Here is a 15,972-nt window from a genome sequence, read left to right as displayed (position 1 = left end):
CACAAACAAACACACAAACACACAAACAAACACATCGACCGAAACCTATACACACCCCTATACCGGGGGTGTAAAAACAAGTTATTTTTCTCAGCCCCTCCAACCCTGGTTCTCCTCATGTTACAATTCCGCGCTCGCAATCTCCAAAATTCAATGCAAATGGCGCTCTCTGGTTCAGCGAAGCTCAGTGAACCACAGGCACAGGAAATACCATTTCAAAATGTACATGTCTTACATGCAATCATTACCCGTTATGCATTTACAACACTATGCTAGTGGGAAAGTTCTTTTGGCCATACAGAAGTTCTCCAATACACCCCAAGTGCACGAACAATCGTTCACACGGTGTAAAGCGTGATGCAGGGGATCAGCTCCAATAACCCAGCCAGCAAAATTTTGCGCAGCGAATGCGTGTCGCAGTCGCCAAACTCTGCGTAACAACTGCACTGGACGCATGCGTAACGCGCGCGATTTTGCAAAGCGAAATACATGCGTGACACACTCGTTTTCCCTCAGATTACGCAGACCATACGCACCTCCAGCGCACGCTTATTTGACACTAAGACAAATTCGCACTCTCCACGCAGACGTCACGATTGCTTTACGCATTCTCACGCTATTAACGCGCTCTCCACGCAGACGACACGATTGCTTTACGCATTTAACGCGCTCTTGACGCAGATGTCCTGATCATCTTACGCACTCTCCACGCAGATGTCACGAATTATTGACGCATTCTCAGGCATTACGCGCTTTTTACGCTCTCTTCACGCAGATGTCACAATTGCTGTACGCATTCTCACGCATTTGACGCACTCTCCACGCAGATGTCACAATTGCTTTACGCATTCTCACGCATTTGACGCACTCTCCACGCAGATGTCACGATTGACCTACACAATTTTACGCAGACCACACAACCGCTTTACGCACTCACAAACAAATAATGGGCAGTGCACAACATTGTATTGATCCAGAAAGACAAAGGTCAAGCGTGCAGGTTCGATAACAGAGATGATCATAATTATGTACAAGTTCTAAAACAAAAATGCAGTCAAATAAATTGATTAAAACAAAGGAGAGATTTGAATCTCGCTTATTGCCATTGTGACTTCCAGGTTTTAATTTCACTGCATTTTGACATACCAGCAGCACGGAAACAAAAATGATCAAAATACTATTCAAAGCAGAATTCAAATTGGCAGAACAAAGAATAAATAGAACAAAACCCTGATAGTCATCATCGATACGCCGTAGTACATGCAGTGAAGAATCCAGTATAACTTATAAGAGAGAATTTTGATGTACACTCGTCACTATATCACATTGATGTAAACAAATAAATAAATAATTGGCACAGCCTAGGCATAGGCAGCAGTGAGTTGTATCAACATGTTTGAATACAGAACAGCAACAAAAAGAGAAAAACAGTTCTACAAGCCAGCTAATAGTTGAACTTCAGATTACTAATGATATCACAAACAAACACTTAGTTAATGCCCATTCTCCAGGGATCGAAATCCAGTCAATGTACACCAAACTAGGATAACACATACATTTAGAATCTATCACGACTGCATAAAACATTGGTATGCAATTCACAAAGCAAGGAACTTGAAACATGAACATTGACATTAAACATACATATGTGCCCCACACACATTTCGGACAAGGCAGCTGAACGAAATTCAGATGTGGATGGAGCACAAAATAATTAGATGGGGCGGCGTGAAAGCATACTGGGACAAGGAACAAGCAAGAGAAAGAGGATAAGAAGATAAAAGGAAGAACAAACCGAAGAATAAGAAAGAAAAAAAACAAAATAAGAGAAGGAGAGAGAAAAAAAAAAGAAGAAAAAAAAAAGAAAAAAAAAGGGAGACAATCATATGAATGTGTACCATTTAAATAAAAGAAATTAAAAAAATTACTTTTAAAAAGGAGACATTTCAGGTTTTGATTTGAAGTGTGTTAACATATTCACATATACCAGTAACTTTGCATGGAAAAAAAAAGTTCACAATGATTTGAAGCAAATTCAAATGCCAGAGAAAAAACAGAACAAAACCCTGATGTCATCATTGATAATCAGTGGTACGTTCAGTGAAGAAAAAACAATTGACACAACCTAGACATGGGCAGCAGTGAGTTATCAAGTTTCACTACACAAAAGTAACAACTACAATAATGAAACAAAAGGTAAAATGCCAGCTAATAGTCAAAATTCAGAACAATGATATCGAAAAGAAACACTTATTCAATGCCCCTTCTCCACTGATATACATGTATAAGCACACCAACATGACATAAACTCATAAATTTAAAAAAAAACATGACATAAAACTCATAAATTAAAAAAAACTTATCAGACTGCGTAAAACATAGGTTTGCCATCTCAAAATGGATGTAAAACACGCAGCTTACTCACAAAATGATAGACAAGTCTCCAGCGGCCAGCTACAAAATAAGGTGGCGAGGATCAATATAATTGAAATGCATTTTTTTTGCTGTTTCGGAGAGAACTTTGCTTCATTTACCTTACACTGCCTGCATTCAAGGGCTAAATTTTTATCAGGTGCACCAAGACTTACATCTATAGAAATCCAATCATAACGGTTTTAACAGCACACAAAAAAAGTATATTTCTAGTCTCGCTTCTAAATTCTCAACTCAACTCCAAAAAATAATAAATAAAAAACCCGCATCATGCATTGTCTCCTTCAAGCTGCCTAGGTTGTTTGCGTTCGACTCCCATAAATGACAAGGAATTGTTAAAACCTTTTCTTTCTATTTGTTCACTTTTTGTTTTCTTCTTTTCTGAACTCTTTATACTTGTATTTTATTCATTTTAATTTAGCCTGAAGGTTTGAGTCGTGTATTAAAAATCGAATATAGTGTGTAAGTGCCCTTGAACAGCTTTTCCAGAATCATGTATTCTATATTTTTAGTATGGGATACCCACAAGAAAAGTTCAAATGCATCCATGCGTCTCCACTGATAGTAATGGTAGTTGAGCACTTCCAGTTTAGTCTTCTGTCGTTCTGACACAACCTAAAAGGGTACATCATGTCTGAACATCATCTGTAGAAGAGTGTGAAGTTTAAAGCTTAGCTTAAATAATGTCCAACAAAACCCCAGACTCTTCTGTACATTACCCATCAGCCACACAGACCTGAACTGTGAAATACAATTACTCACTAGAATTTCTCAGGCGAGTCAAATCTTACATTCATCAAATTTTTGCAACTAGCATTGTAAATAAGCCTACAGAGATTACAAAGTTCAATTACTGCAAACCAAATCATGAAGGCTCTTCCATGGCCTGTTGTCTCTTTCTTTTATCACAGGCTTCCAAAAACCAGTCTTGAACGGCCGTCTTCAAGGTCTTGACCTGTGGCACCCGTACAGCTTCACGGAACAGCCTCTGCATGACAAAACAAAAAATAACATGAACTTAGATCATCAAACAACTATCACTGATTTGAGAAAAGTCTCAAGTTTATTTCCTGACGCCTGTAAACTTGCTAAAAATCATACAGACACACAAACTTGCATACACACCATACGCTTTTACAACACACCAACTATACTTGAGTGAGGAAATTACAACACATTGTAATCCTTGTAGAAGAGAAGTAAAAAAAAATACCTACCCTAATATTTGTTTTAACCCTTTCGCTGCCAATCAAAACTTGGGTATGTGCATTCCTGACTGCCAGGGAATATTGGAGTTTGGGGTGTAATAATTCACACAAAAATCTAGCTTCAAACTAGTGGCAGTAGGTAGGTAAGTAAAACCTATGTTGTTTTTAAAGGAAATTGAACCAAGAATCTGTTTTTAGTGTCTAATCATGGAAATGATAATTAGTTTGGCTTATAATGATGTTTAAATATGAACTTTTGAAAAATCAGTCCGGCGCATCTTCCGGTGCCTGTGGATCAAACACAGGTGGCTGTTTTGCTCGCTCCAAGAAAGGATTATAATCACTGTCATCTACCTGTTTCCAACGAATTGTCCGAAAGAAGATCTCCCCCTTCCCCTGTCAGTATCCATAATCATTTGCACCGCCTGTAGCGTCAGTCCGGCTTTGTTTTTCCCTACTAGGGCCCGGTCGACAGTCACCGTTAGCCATTTTGACGAGTCGAGATTTCTCTCCCATACCCTGTCGACAAGGCCGAAAATAGCCTTCAAACGCAAAACCGCGTCACCATTTATGTTTATTCATGAGAATGAGGTATCCTACCAAGCCATTGGCTGCTATTTGTGTGTCAGCAGTGACGTAGCATTTCTGGAAAATCCCGGAACGGAGAAGACGGGTTTACCCGTCCTAAGGCGCTGCGGCTGCACAAGCGCATGACTGGTATACCCGTCATAAGGCAGTCAAGTGGTTAAAGTTACCTTTACTATGACTTTTTCTTTGGGGGCCTTCGGAAATTCATAATACATGTACTGTGACGTGCAGACGCATATGTGACGACATCATACGTTCGTTTGCTAACATCCTTATTTCGTATGTAGTCGAAAATCCATGACACTGACAAATGAGCTCAGGAACTTGGCTTCTTGGCTTCTAGCAATTTAATGTTAAGTGTAAAAGCTTTGACAACTATCATTCACATGTGAAACATGGCAAATTTAAAATTGATTCCAAAGAACAAAATTTGAGACAGAAATAACTTGTTGTTTTGTAGACATGGATTTTATCTTCTTCCTAAAAGGACCAGGATGATTTTACAAATTATGAAAAACAACTCACTGTCGATGGCTTTTAGTCGCAGCGTACACCATGGTCTCTTTCCCTGCCCTCCCCCAGAGCCCCCTGTCAGCAACCGTGTAGCCTATGGAACACCTTCGTCATCACAGCATCAGTAGTCGTCTTTAGTTCATGTCCACCAACCACACCGAGCTCATGGTCATGGATCTGAAACAAACAAAACAAGCCAACTGAATTCCAAAAATCAAATATTCAGACAGCTCTTCTTCACATACAAACAATTCAATCTGGAAGCATCATACTGTCACCTGGAACAAAAAATCAATAATCGCACTTGCTTTAAAAAAAAAGTTTTCAGAAGAGCAAATGGTGATTGAGTGTAGCATTGTCATAAAATGTAATCACACACCTCAGGTGACCTGCATCAATCATTCAATACTATCTCACAAATCTTCATTTGGAAAGCACAAACATAGTTAGAAGAGAGCGTCAACCGTGATACTATTCAGTGTGGACAATTTTTTTCTGACCCATAATCCGATGCCTACACAAAGTGAGAATCAGAACTCACAAGAAGGCACTGTTGCATGTTTGTGATTATTTGCTTGAGTGTAGCACTTGCAATTTTGAACTTGAGGAAACAGCGTAGCAATTTCTGTTACATCCCTGAAAACCTAGCAGATGGCAGCTCTCTGCTCTGGCCACAGAGCAATATTTGCATTATTTCTCACAGATGCAATGATCACAGAAAACAAAGTGGTGCATGCATTTTCCGCACCCCACATGAGAAAAAGAGGCCCATCATTGTGCGTACCCATAAGCATAGTTTTATCATCAAAATGTGTTGGTTAAATTCACAAATGTGACCAATACGCATAAACCTTGCATGAATTCCCAGGATAATGGGAAACTGGTCATGACTGAGAACTGATGAACAGTTTAGTCAGTTAAGATACACCCGTGAACCGTGATGACATCTGGCATCCTCCAAAAAGCACACACTCAAGGTAACATTTAAAGCCTAAAGAGCGTCTAACAATAACATGTCACTCTCACAAGATCTTGCTACAGTTATCTGGGGAAAATAGCACAGGCATGACTGGTCTGCTTCAACAATAGCATTCAAAGCCACCTACCAGTGATCACTCCTTCGACAGATCCATCATGTGCCTTCAACATCTTCCACACTCAACAGTAAAAAGATGACTCCATCGAACAGTAGCACAGGCTCTAGCTCATCCATGATTCTTTGGCGACCAATTACTAAATTAGTCGCATCAGGTCCATCTGCTCCTGTAGAACCTTCTCCAGCAGCAAGAACTGATGTTTATCTTGCCGCTCTGCGCTGCTCGTAGTCTTGTGTCCGCTGAATAGAAGAAAAGAAGAACAAAAAGTCATTTACATGAAGCAATACATATTTTAGACAATCTGTCGGCCTGAAAAGAAACCATCAGCACTAAAAAACAATCTGAGCAAATGTTCAAAGTAAACGTGACATCTCTATATTTTTGAATTCAGGAGAAGATGAGGAATATATATATTGCAATCAATTTTTAAAGGGGCATACAGAGTGGCATTTGATGGGGTAAAAAGATGTAGGGACTCAGCAGTTGGAGATGAAAATTTTTGTGTGTATTTACTTCAAGCAGATTTTTTTTTTTTTTTTTTAGACAGAAGAACAAACACACACTAAAAATCCTTGTTTAAAGTTGAACTGACCTTAACTTTTCCTCCAAACACTAGAACTTTTTGTATTCATTCAAAAATATTCATCAAAAAGGTTAAATTTTAAATTCAATTTTGCAGACTTTGGATGAAAAGTTACTCTTCTCTGGCATCCCGCGGACACAGTTCACACTTTCTCATCAATGAGATGCCTGTGTTAATTAAAAACAAACATCAATAAAACTATTAAAATAAAATAAAAATTTAAATATAAAAATAAAATCGACCAACCGCCCCCACCCGATTTTTTTTCCCTTTGCTGGAAACAATACATTTGTTTCACTAAAACAGTAAAAGAGATCAGCTGAATTTGTTTGACACATCTGGTTATAACTAAAAGAATAAAACACAAAATAAGCCAAAGTCACAGAACAAAAAGACGCTGTCAGTGTCACTATCAATGACTCTGAATGAGACACTCATTGCTATCGAGCCATACCTGTTCATCTTCACCTTGCCGGGACGGAACGACAGTCTGCGTTACTGGCATCGGTGGCGGTGTTAAGGTCACTGTCCATCTCAGCTTTCTTCACCTTCAGTTCAAACAAGCAGTGAGCACCGTCATACTCAAGTCAAAGCTTTCTGAAAAAATAAATACTTGGAAGTTAAATAGGATCACATTGATTCCCAAACCTAACAGTAACAGTAACACGCAAACATCAAAACTGGAATATTAATTATTAAATATAAGCATCTCAATTTCACTAAATTAGTATATTTATTTTCTCTGTGATGTATTTTTTATTTTTATTTCAAAAAAATCTGTTTTTCAACTTTATCACTGCACACGCTGACACAGCCTCTGCCTGCCTCTCTAGTCTATGCATGCCTCGGGAACAAGGGTAATTTTTCTCTTTTCCGAGACTCAGACACAGAATATTCCACTATCATGACTATGAGTCTATGTCAGTATGCGGAACTGAAAGTTGAACATCTGTGGAAAAATAAAAAGATACAAATAAAAAAAAACCAGATATATGAAGAGCCTATTAGTATTACTACTAAAGCTCCTGACAACTGCTGCCGCAATGACTCGACCAGATTAGGAACCAACCAAAGTTCACCAAGAAACAGACAATGAGACATAAAATGATAAACGAAAATTCAGTTTTTATGGTGCCGTGAGCGACCCGCGAATCGGGATTCGGATGGTATTTTCACTCTTCCACAACTCCTTAAAAACAAACCACTGCATCAATCAACTTTATGTTTTTGGAAAAGTTAGTTCATTCATCCATCTTTCAGACAAAACAAACATGAATGAATAGAACAGTGTTCTTCTAGGCGAAAAAAAAATCGAAAGTGTGAGAAATTCTCTCTGCCATCAAACTCGGAAGCCGAAGCCGCGAGCTATCAAAAATTCAAATTCCCAAATCTTTCCTTCAGTTGATCAACTTACCTATTCTTGAAAGAAGTCAATCTTCATTTCAGAGAGAAGGATAAGATTACCTTGCATCCAATAAGCAAGTCAAAAATGATATTTTTGGGTGTGAAGAGAAGCGAGATTGTGGTGTATAGACGGTGCCAGAGCACAGGTCATATGCATAACTAATGAGCGGAATGCCGTCTTCCCATTGGCCAGCCGGCCCAAGATCAGTCTCTCTGCCATTTCTGCATCTGCGGTAGCCAGTGCCAGACGTCCCAAACAACTGTGCGAAAATTTTCAACGTTTCAAGGTTTTTGGAAAGAGAAGGTACACGTACTTTTACCTTGTTTTGTTTTGTTTTGTTGCTTGATTGTCGAGAGGGGCGATTGAGATCGAAACAGCGGTAATAGGCTCGAGTGGGGCCAATTAGTTGTCTGCAAGGAAAGTTTGGAGTTTGGGAAACTGGGAGACAGCGTGGCACCGTAGGCAGAAACACGTGGTTTCACGTTTGCCGGGAGTGACACTCGAAGGAACGAGGGTGATAGCTAGGTAGACGGTGATGGTACAATTAGCTGACAGCCGTCAGTAAAAGTGTTCAGGGAGAAAAGAAGACAGTATCATCTTCTCCTGGCATTAAAATTGGTCCGAGCAGTGGCAACGCGAATCGCTCGGTCACGTGACTAGTTTCTTTGTGAAGAAAGACGGCGGGAGCGAAAATGTTTACAAGTTGTGCGGTGGTCGGGCACTCTTTCACGTGGAGGTTTCAGCGATTTGTGAACACAGATGAGGGGGTGCGGCCAGATTTAGGTTTTGATGGTTTTGAGCAGATATTCGATGGGAGAGGGGGCCGAAAAATAAGCGACGTTGAATCAATGCTAGAACAGAACAGGGCCATTTTCACCCGGAAAAAATGGGGAGTGATAGTGCTAATGGTGGGGGACAATAATATTGTTCCCGGAACGACACCGAATAAAGTGTTTCGTGAGCTGTGGCATCTGTGTGTGAGGGTGCAAACATTGGCAAACTCAGTAGTGGTGGTGTCAGGGATGACACAGAGATACAGTGGCTGGGGGGGTTTCAATGACATAGCCAGGGAGGTGAATAGGCTTCTTCATCAACAGCTGAAAACGGCACACAGGATAGTGGGTTTGTTCCCCCACTACGTGGCTTTCCCTCCAGCAGAGAAGTTTGCTCAGTATCAGAAACATTTTTTAGCAGATGGGATTCATCTGTCAGGGTCGGGGCACATGCTACTGTACAGAGCACTGAGAAAAGTTCTGTTGGACAGTCGGCATATAGACCAATGAGGTAAGAAGGTGTTGTGGTTGTTCAGCGGGTGAGAGGGAAGTGGGGGCTAATAGTGATAGCCGGTATCCTCTCGTGCTGATGGCAGAACCACAATAGGGGTAGATGCGGCACGGACGGGGTACCAAGGTTTATTCCCAGACTGAAGTGGTTGGGTTCTACCGAAGACGCCAGACGCAGAGCTTTGATGCCGGGAGTGGAATAGGATGGGGTATCCTTTCCAGCTTTTGGAGTGACGTCATTGTTGGTTCTGGTTTGGTAGAACCGGTTGTGACTTCATGGGGAATGTGTATTGGTACAGCCCGTGCTGCATGATCAGATTGACAGTGTTTTCTTAGGTGTACTCTCGTGCTGAGGGCAGAACCACAATAGGAGTGTAGATGCAGCACGAACGGGGTACCAAGGTTTATTCCCAGACTGAAGTGGTTGGGTTCTACCGAAGACGCCAGACGCAGAGCTTTGATGCCGGGAGTGGAATAGGAGGGAATATCCTTTCCAGCTTCTGGAGTGACGTCATTGTTGGTTCTGGTTTGGTAGAACCGGTTGTGACTTCATGGGGAATGTTTTATTGGTACAGCCCGTGCTGCATATATATAAAAAAAAAAAAAAAAAAAAAAAAAAAAAAAAAAAAAAAAAAAAAAAAAAAATAGGCCCCTGATGCTTAGTGGCCTTTGAAGTGTTTCAGGATGTCGAAGCGTCCAACCAAGCGACCGGGGCGTCCCTCAAAGCAGCCCCCGAAGAGGTTCCGAGACGAGGAGGCTGAAGGAGAGGACGAAATGGGCGTGAAGGAGTCGCTAACCCAGCTCCTTGCTGAGCAGAAGGCCCTGAGGAAGGAGATTGCGGAGATTCGGGCCGCCAAGACGCCGGCGCCTGAGGCATCGCCCGCAGGATCGACCACCTCTACGGGTGGAAAATCCAACTCAGGCATGGCTGGGCACTCTGGACACTCCGATGACGAGGTTCCGGCAATTGTGTCCACATGCAGAGCCACTTCCGGTTGGGATTTCACCTCTGCCAGAACAATTGGGGGGGATAGGCGACTAGGAGAGCTGTTGACAGCCTCGTACGCCAAAGGGACACAACAAGCATATAGAAGGACCTGGGTGAGCGTGACTAGTTTTTTGAAACAGAGAGGGTTTTCTACTTCCTTGCCAATGAGCACTGCAGCGGTGTGTCTGTACATTGGTTCGTTGCATGAGGAAGGGAAGGCGGCTTCAACGGTGATGTCCGCAGTTTCAGCAATCAGTTGCGTCCATAAATTGAATGGGTTAGGGGATCCCACTATTGATTATACTGTCAAAAGACTACTGCAGGGGTGCAAAAGGGTGGGTGACAAAGGGAAGGATACAAGGTTGCCCATTACTGTCCCTATCCTTAACTCAATTATGGAGAAGAGCGAGGTGGCCATTGGGGAGAACTACGAGAAGATACGTTTCCGGGCTATGTGCACCTTGGCCTTTCACTCATTATTGCGGGTGGGGGAAATGGCGGTATCCCGGGAACCAGAAAACGTATTGCATAGGGGAGATGTCCGACTGGACGGACAGGCATTGACCATAACGTTCCGCAATTTCAAATCTAGCGCAAAACCAGTTACCCATACCGTAGAGAAAGCCAAGGCAGGCGTCCCATGCGCGGTAGAGGCCATGCGGGCCTACATGAGCATTCGTGGGAACGCAACGGGGCCGTTGTTCCGAGCTATGTCGGGGGCACCCATAACGGCCAGGGAATTCAACGAGCAACTACAGTTGGTTTTCCAATTTTGTGGCCTGCCCAAACAGAACTTCAAATCGCATAGCTTTAGGATTGGGGGTGCCTCCCACATGGCTCGGAACGGGGCATCGGACGCTCAAATCCGTCAGGCGGGCAGATGGTCTTCTAACGCTTTCTTGTCTTACATCAGGGTGCACAACTGGTAGATCAGGTAAAACGTAGGGCTTCTCTCTGTGTGCAGTGCAACAGAAAGGGGGAGGTCAGGCACATGTCTGCGTGCAGTGCAGCAGAACATTAACATGGGATCACAGGTGTGCAGTGCAGCCTGGGATTATAAGAAAGTGTGCAGTGCAACTTTCCGAGAAAGGTCGATTTTGATTGGTGGCGGTACCTGATGTGAGTCATCAGGTGGTGGCGCGTACCGCCGGATTGGTGGTGAATGACAGACATTATGTATTTAATCGATGTGCTTTAATTGGGCTAAAACACAATGTTTATTGTTTTTTAGAGTTGCCAATATAAGTTTTTTGATGATGGTCTAATGAGCGGATGCAGAAAGCGGTAGATAAAGGGAAGTAACCCGGTGACCAGTCTAGTAAAATTTGACAGCTTGTTGGTGAAGCTGGAAACAAGAACAAAAAACAGTAAGCTAATACATAGTGGACAATGCCATCTATGATGTGTAAGACAATTTTTGTTCTTGGTGAATTTATGCAAATGTACAACCCAATGTATATGATTATGTCAATCATAGTTTTTGTGGAATTTATGAAAATATTCCACTGATTTTGTATGCATTATCTGCGCTGAAAATGAACGACCTGTGGTGTCGACCAATAAACATTTTCAGCGTAAACTGGCAATGAACGTTTCATGTGGTTGTGGTGGTGACTGTGGCGCTGGCTGGCGCTGGCTGATTGTCCGGTTTCGGAAAACTTTTTATCTTAAATTCTTGTCTATCCTCGCACATCTGAACATGCAAAAATGATTTTATGCACAGCATAAATGATATTTTTGGGTGTGAAGAGAAGCGAGATTGTGGTGTATAGACGGTGCCAGAGCACAGGTCATATGCATAACTAATGAGCGGAATGCCGTCTTCCCATTGGCCAGCCGGCCCAAGATCAGTCTCTCTGCCATTTCTGCATCTGCGGTAGCCAGTGCCAGACGTCCCAAACAACTGTGCGAAAATTTTCAACCCCACCGCCATCCCCTTACTCCACCATAACGTAGTTGTGTGGGCGCGTACCGCCGGATTGGTGGTGAATGACAGACATTATGTATTTAATCGATGTGCTTTAATTGGGCTAAAACACAATGTTTATTGTTTTTTAGAGTTGCCAATATAAGTTTTTTGATGATGGTCTAATGAGCGGATGCAGAAAGCGGTAGATAAAGGGAAGTAACCCGGTGACCAGTCTAGTAAAATTTGACAGCTTGTTGGTGAAGCTGGAAACAAGAACAAAAAACAGTAAGCTAATACATAGTGGACAATGCCATCTATGATGTGTAAGACAATTTTTGTTCTTGGTGAATTTATGCAAATGTACAACCCAATGTATATGATTATGTCAATCATAGTTTTTGTGGAATTTATGAAAATATTCCACTGATTTTGTATGCATTATCTGCGCTGAAAATGAACGACCTGTGGTGTCGACCAATAAACATTTTCAGCGTAAACTGGCAATGAACGTTTCATGTGGTTGTGGTGGTGACTGTGGCGCTGGCTGGCGCTGGCTGATTGTCCGGTTTCGGAAAACTTTTTATCTTAAATTCTTGTCTATCCTCGCACATCTGAACATGCAAAAATGATTTTATGCACAGCATAAATACAAGTCAATATGAAGAAAAAGCAAAAAAACCGCCGATACAATGTGGATTTGACAGACTTCTTGCCAACAGGAAGTTGGAGATTGTCTGATTGAAGTAGGTCTGACAGACAAGGGAAATAACTTCAATAAATTGCTCTTTTCAGTCAAGGTAACTGTCTCCCCTGAAATTGAACTTTCATGGATATTTTCTTCCAAAGCAAAATAAAATAAAATGAAAATATGCTGAGAACAAATTTTATGTAACCATTAACATCAGCCTTTATTTTGAGTAGATAATTAGTTTCAAAGTTACTTTAGTTTACATTTTTTTGTTTAATCTGAATTTTTATTAAAATGTTTTTATCGTTTTGTTATGGGTGTTCATATAGATTTCAGTTATCTTTTCTGTTCATATAATATTTTTATTATGCTTTGCCTAGATTTTTCCACAACATTATTTTGTGGAAAGCTGATTCCTACAACAATACCAAATCCCCATTACAATAATTATATTACATGCTAAAACAATTATAATGATAATACAAATTAAAATAATCATATTTATTTTAAGATAAAAATAATCAGGATAACAATTAAGCAAATAAATGTTAGTAATAACAAAATGATTAAATAAAAATTAAATGGGAAAACCATTACATAAAATAAAAATATTTTATTAAACTTTTAAATGCATTTTTTTTTAACCGAAACTGTCTTAAGATAAACTGATTGTTTAGATAGCGGATTGAAAGTTTTTATGCAAATTTTTTTCTAAAAAAAAAAAGAAGTTTTTGAAGAAGAATAACTATTCATAACCAAAATTTAAAAGTAAATATTTTTTAATAACATAAAATATAATAAATTATTTCATGAAGTAAATGCATAAACCCACAGTATAAAATTAGGAAAAAACAAAAATTGCAATCACCTTTTCATTGAATCCATGCGTGCTAAACACTGCGTGGTGAAGTCGTTTCGAATGCGACAATCTGCGTAAAAGTTGGCGAAAAGTAACGCGCGCGAAGCGAAGGTGTCACGAGGCCGTACGCATCCCCGCATGAAAAACGCAGAAATAACGCATGCGTCACGCAGAATCATGCTGGCTGGGAAGGGGTGGAGAAGGTTGATTAAAGATCGGATGACGGAGGACTGTTCGTACAGCATTACAGGGATATCCGTTTTTGCAGTCCTGTTATTTTGTCACTATTTTGTCTTCCTCTATTATATCAAATAACCATATTTTGTCTTTCATTGAGTTTATCCCTCTTATTTTCAATATGCCGTGTTCAGTGTGTGTGTGTGTGTGTGTGTGTGTGTGTGTGTGTGTGTGTGTGTGTGTGTGTGTGTGTGCCGGAGTGTGTGTGTGTGTGTGTGTGTGTGTGTGTGTGTTTTCACTGAGGGATACTCACAGTACCTTAACACACTGACGGCACCAGCCAGGGTCTGGTCACTATAGCGGGGTGGTTACCGTCTCTGCTTCCCCGAAATCAGCCCTCTCTCCAACACTCGGTGTTGGACGACCTGTGGCTCCTGGATGACAGGGGTACTGGAGACAGGACCGACAGTGCCACCTCTCCCGTCGTCACGTACACCCCCCTGAGCAGTGACTGAAGTCGCACCCCCACCCTTGTAACACAGGAACCGTGGAGTAGGGAGCCCAAAACTGCACCACGTCTCTCATCTCTGGAACCGGGGTGGTGGGAAGTGGGGGTGGTTTCACGTCTGGTGTCGTTGAAGGGGTGTGTGTGGGGGACAGCAGCCGCAGATCGCCTGTCGTCAACTGGCACCCGGGTGATTGGGGACAGAGCTGGCGACAGCACGGCTGTAGTTGACGTGGGCTGTGTATCGGGAAGGGGAAGGGAAATGGGAGGTTGCGGTTCTGGGATTCTGGCCACTGTGGCCAGTGCGTCGGAAGTTTTGCGAGGAGCTGCGTTCGTCGTTGCCAGGGGAACCGGTGTCTTTGGGTGGAGCCAAGTTGATCTCTGTCATGTCTCTCGACCCGCACCACCCTGTCGGCCGTGGTCAGCAGAGCGAAAATCCGCCCCTCCTTTGTCCAGGTGTTGACAACAGACCTGAGTTTTCTAACCTTGCCAAGTCTCTCCGCGTTGAGTGGTGTCAGATCTTCAATGACTGCAATCTGAGACCCTTTCAGTTTTCTTCTCGCTTGCATCACATCGTTTCTGTGCCTCCTTGACACAAACTTGACCATTACCTGTCTGTGGTAACCTGCAGAGTAATGGCCGACTCTGTGGGCCACACTGATGTCTGTATAGTTAATATGGGTCAGCCCTAGTTTGTTATTAATCACCTGTATCACTTTTGTCTCACACTCGTGTGAGTTTTCCTTGCTGCTGTCGGGCCCTAAACTCACGAAGCTCAGCATCTCGCGCCTGCCATATTGATCTAAATCGTTTCTCTTTTCTCTTTCTACATCAAGACACTTTCGCACTCCACTTCATCGTGTAAAACAGTGCATTTTTTCTCTGTCTGTTGCAGTTTCTCAGTTAAGCAGTCGTTCACTCGCTGCAGTTCAACGATTTCAGAGCGTAGTCTCTCAACTTCACATTCGATTTTTTCTGACAAGGCAGTTTTGTTCCCGTCTATTTTTCTCTCAATGTTGTCAAGTTTTTCCAGAACTGCATTTTGACTCACCTCCATTTCTCTCTGTTTGCCAGGCGATGTCGCACTCTCACTGTTGTCTAAGTCCGTGCTGTTCTAACGCGTTTTGTCAAAATGTAAACACTTTTTACAAAACGCAGGGGGCTCAAACACGCGTTTTGTCAAAATGTAATAACCCTAGAATTCTGGGCTATCATCCAGTTTCAGTTTTACAGCAAGCTGTTATACAGGGAATTGATTAATTAAAAAAAATGTAGCCAACGAGGTCGGTTGTCAATTGGTTGGTCAAGATGAAAGACATGTCTGAAGGTGCCGGCAAATCTTTGTTTACATTTATATGACGTTAAAATTATCATATCACTGACTCCCGCTGGAAAACCCCTTTAAACGCAAAACAGCAGACTATAACACAAGCAAAATAATGCATCGTGCAGAAAATTTCATTTATTTCGGCGACGATTAATGGCAACTGACTTCCACTTGATTGTCGCTTTAACTGCAAAAAATAAGACTATCAAGCAAACCAGAACACAAAAACAAAATGGTCGTCATTCAGGATATTTACATTTTGAGTTAAATTGAACAAAATGACTTTTATCTGAATGTCCTTTTAACTGCGAGAATTCAGACTATTACAGAAGCAAAAAAAAAAAAATTCTTCGTTCAGAAGATCGTTGTTTACAATTTATATAACCTTAAAATGGCCCCATTGACTTCC

At 41.6% G+C, this 15,972-nt stretch overlaps 1 protein-coding gene and 1 long non-coding RNA gene across 3 annotated transcripts; one reads left to right on the top strand and one right to left on the bottom strand.

Annotated features, from left to right (window-relative positions):
- Positions 1–1,837: 1,837 nt before the first annotated feature.
- LOC138954659 (uncharacterized) lies at positions 1,838–9,723 on the bottom strand. Of its 2 annotated transcripts, XR_011451928.1 has the most exons (5): positions 7,837–9,723; positions 6,877–7,019; positions 5,849–6,078; positions 4,755–4,919; positions 1,838–3,421 (listed from the first exon to the last, which is right to left on the bottom strand). It is a non-coding gene; the product is annotated as an uncharacterized lncRNA (long non-coding RNA). The 2 variants fall into 2 exon arrangements; XR_011451927.1 differs by lacking the exon at positions 7,837–9,723 and having other exon boundaries at positions 6,877–7,707.
- A 56-nt stretch (positions 9,724–9,779) lies between these two features.
- LOC138954658 (uncharacterized) lies at positions 9,780–12,476 on the top strand. The gene is made up of 2 exons (XM_070326447.1): positions 9,780–10,211; positions 11,063–12,476. Exons 1-2 carry the CDS (start codon positions 9,795–9,797, stop codon positions 11,117–11,119), a joined length of 474 nt encoding a protein of 157 aa, XP_070182548.1. The 5' UTR covers positions 9,780–9,794; the 3' UTR covers positions 11,120–12,476.
- The last annotated feature ends 3,496 nt before the right edge of the window (positions 12,477–15,972 follow it).

Source organism: Littorina saxatilis, unplaced genomic scaffold (genome assembly GCF_037325665.1).
Source record: "Littorina saxatilis isolate snail1 unplaced genomic scaffold, US_GU_Lsax_2.0 scaffold_124, whole genome shotgun sequence".
NCBI classification, from domain to species: Eukaryota; Metazoa; Mollusca; class Gastropoda; order Littorinimorpha; family Littorinidae; genus Littorina; species Littorina saxatilis.
This window is presented reverse-complemented; position numbering and strand designations above follow the sequence as displayed.

Bases quoted from the DNA above. Each gene is read 5' to 3' on its own strand.
- LOC138954658 (XM_070326447.1), top strand. From the start codon at position 9,795: ATGTCGAAGCGTCCAACCAAGCGACCGGGGCGTCCCTCAAAGCAGCCC. The intron at 10,212-11,062 runs GTGAGCGTGACT...CTCTGTGTGCAG, and splicing joins AAGCATATAGAAGGACCTGG to TGCAACAGAAAGGGGGAGGT.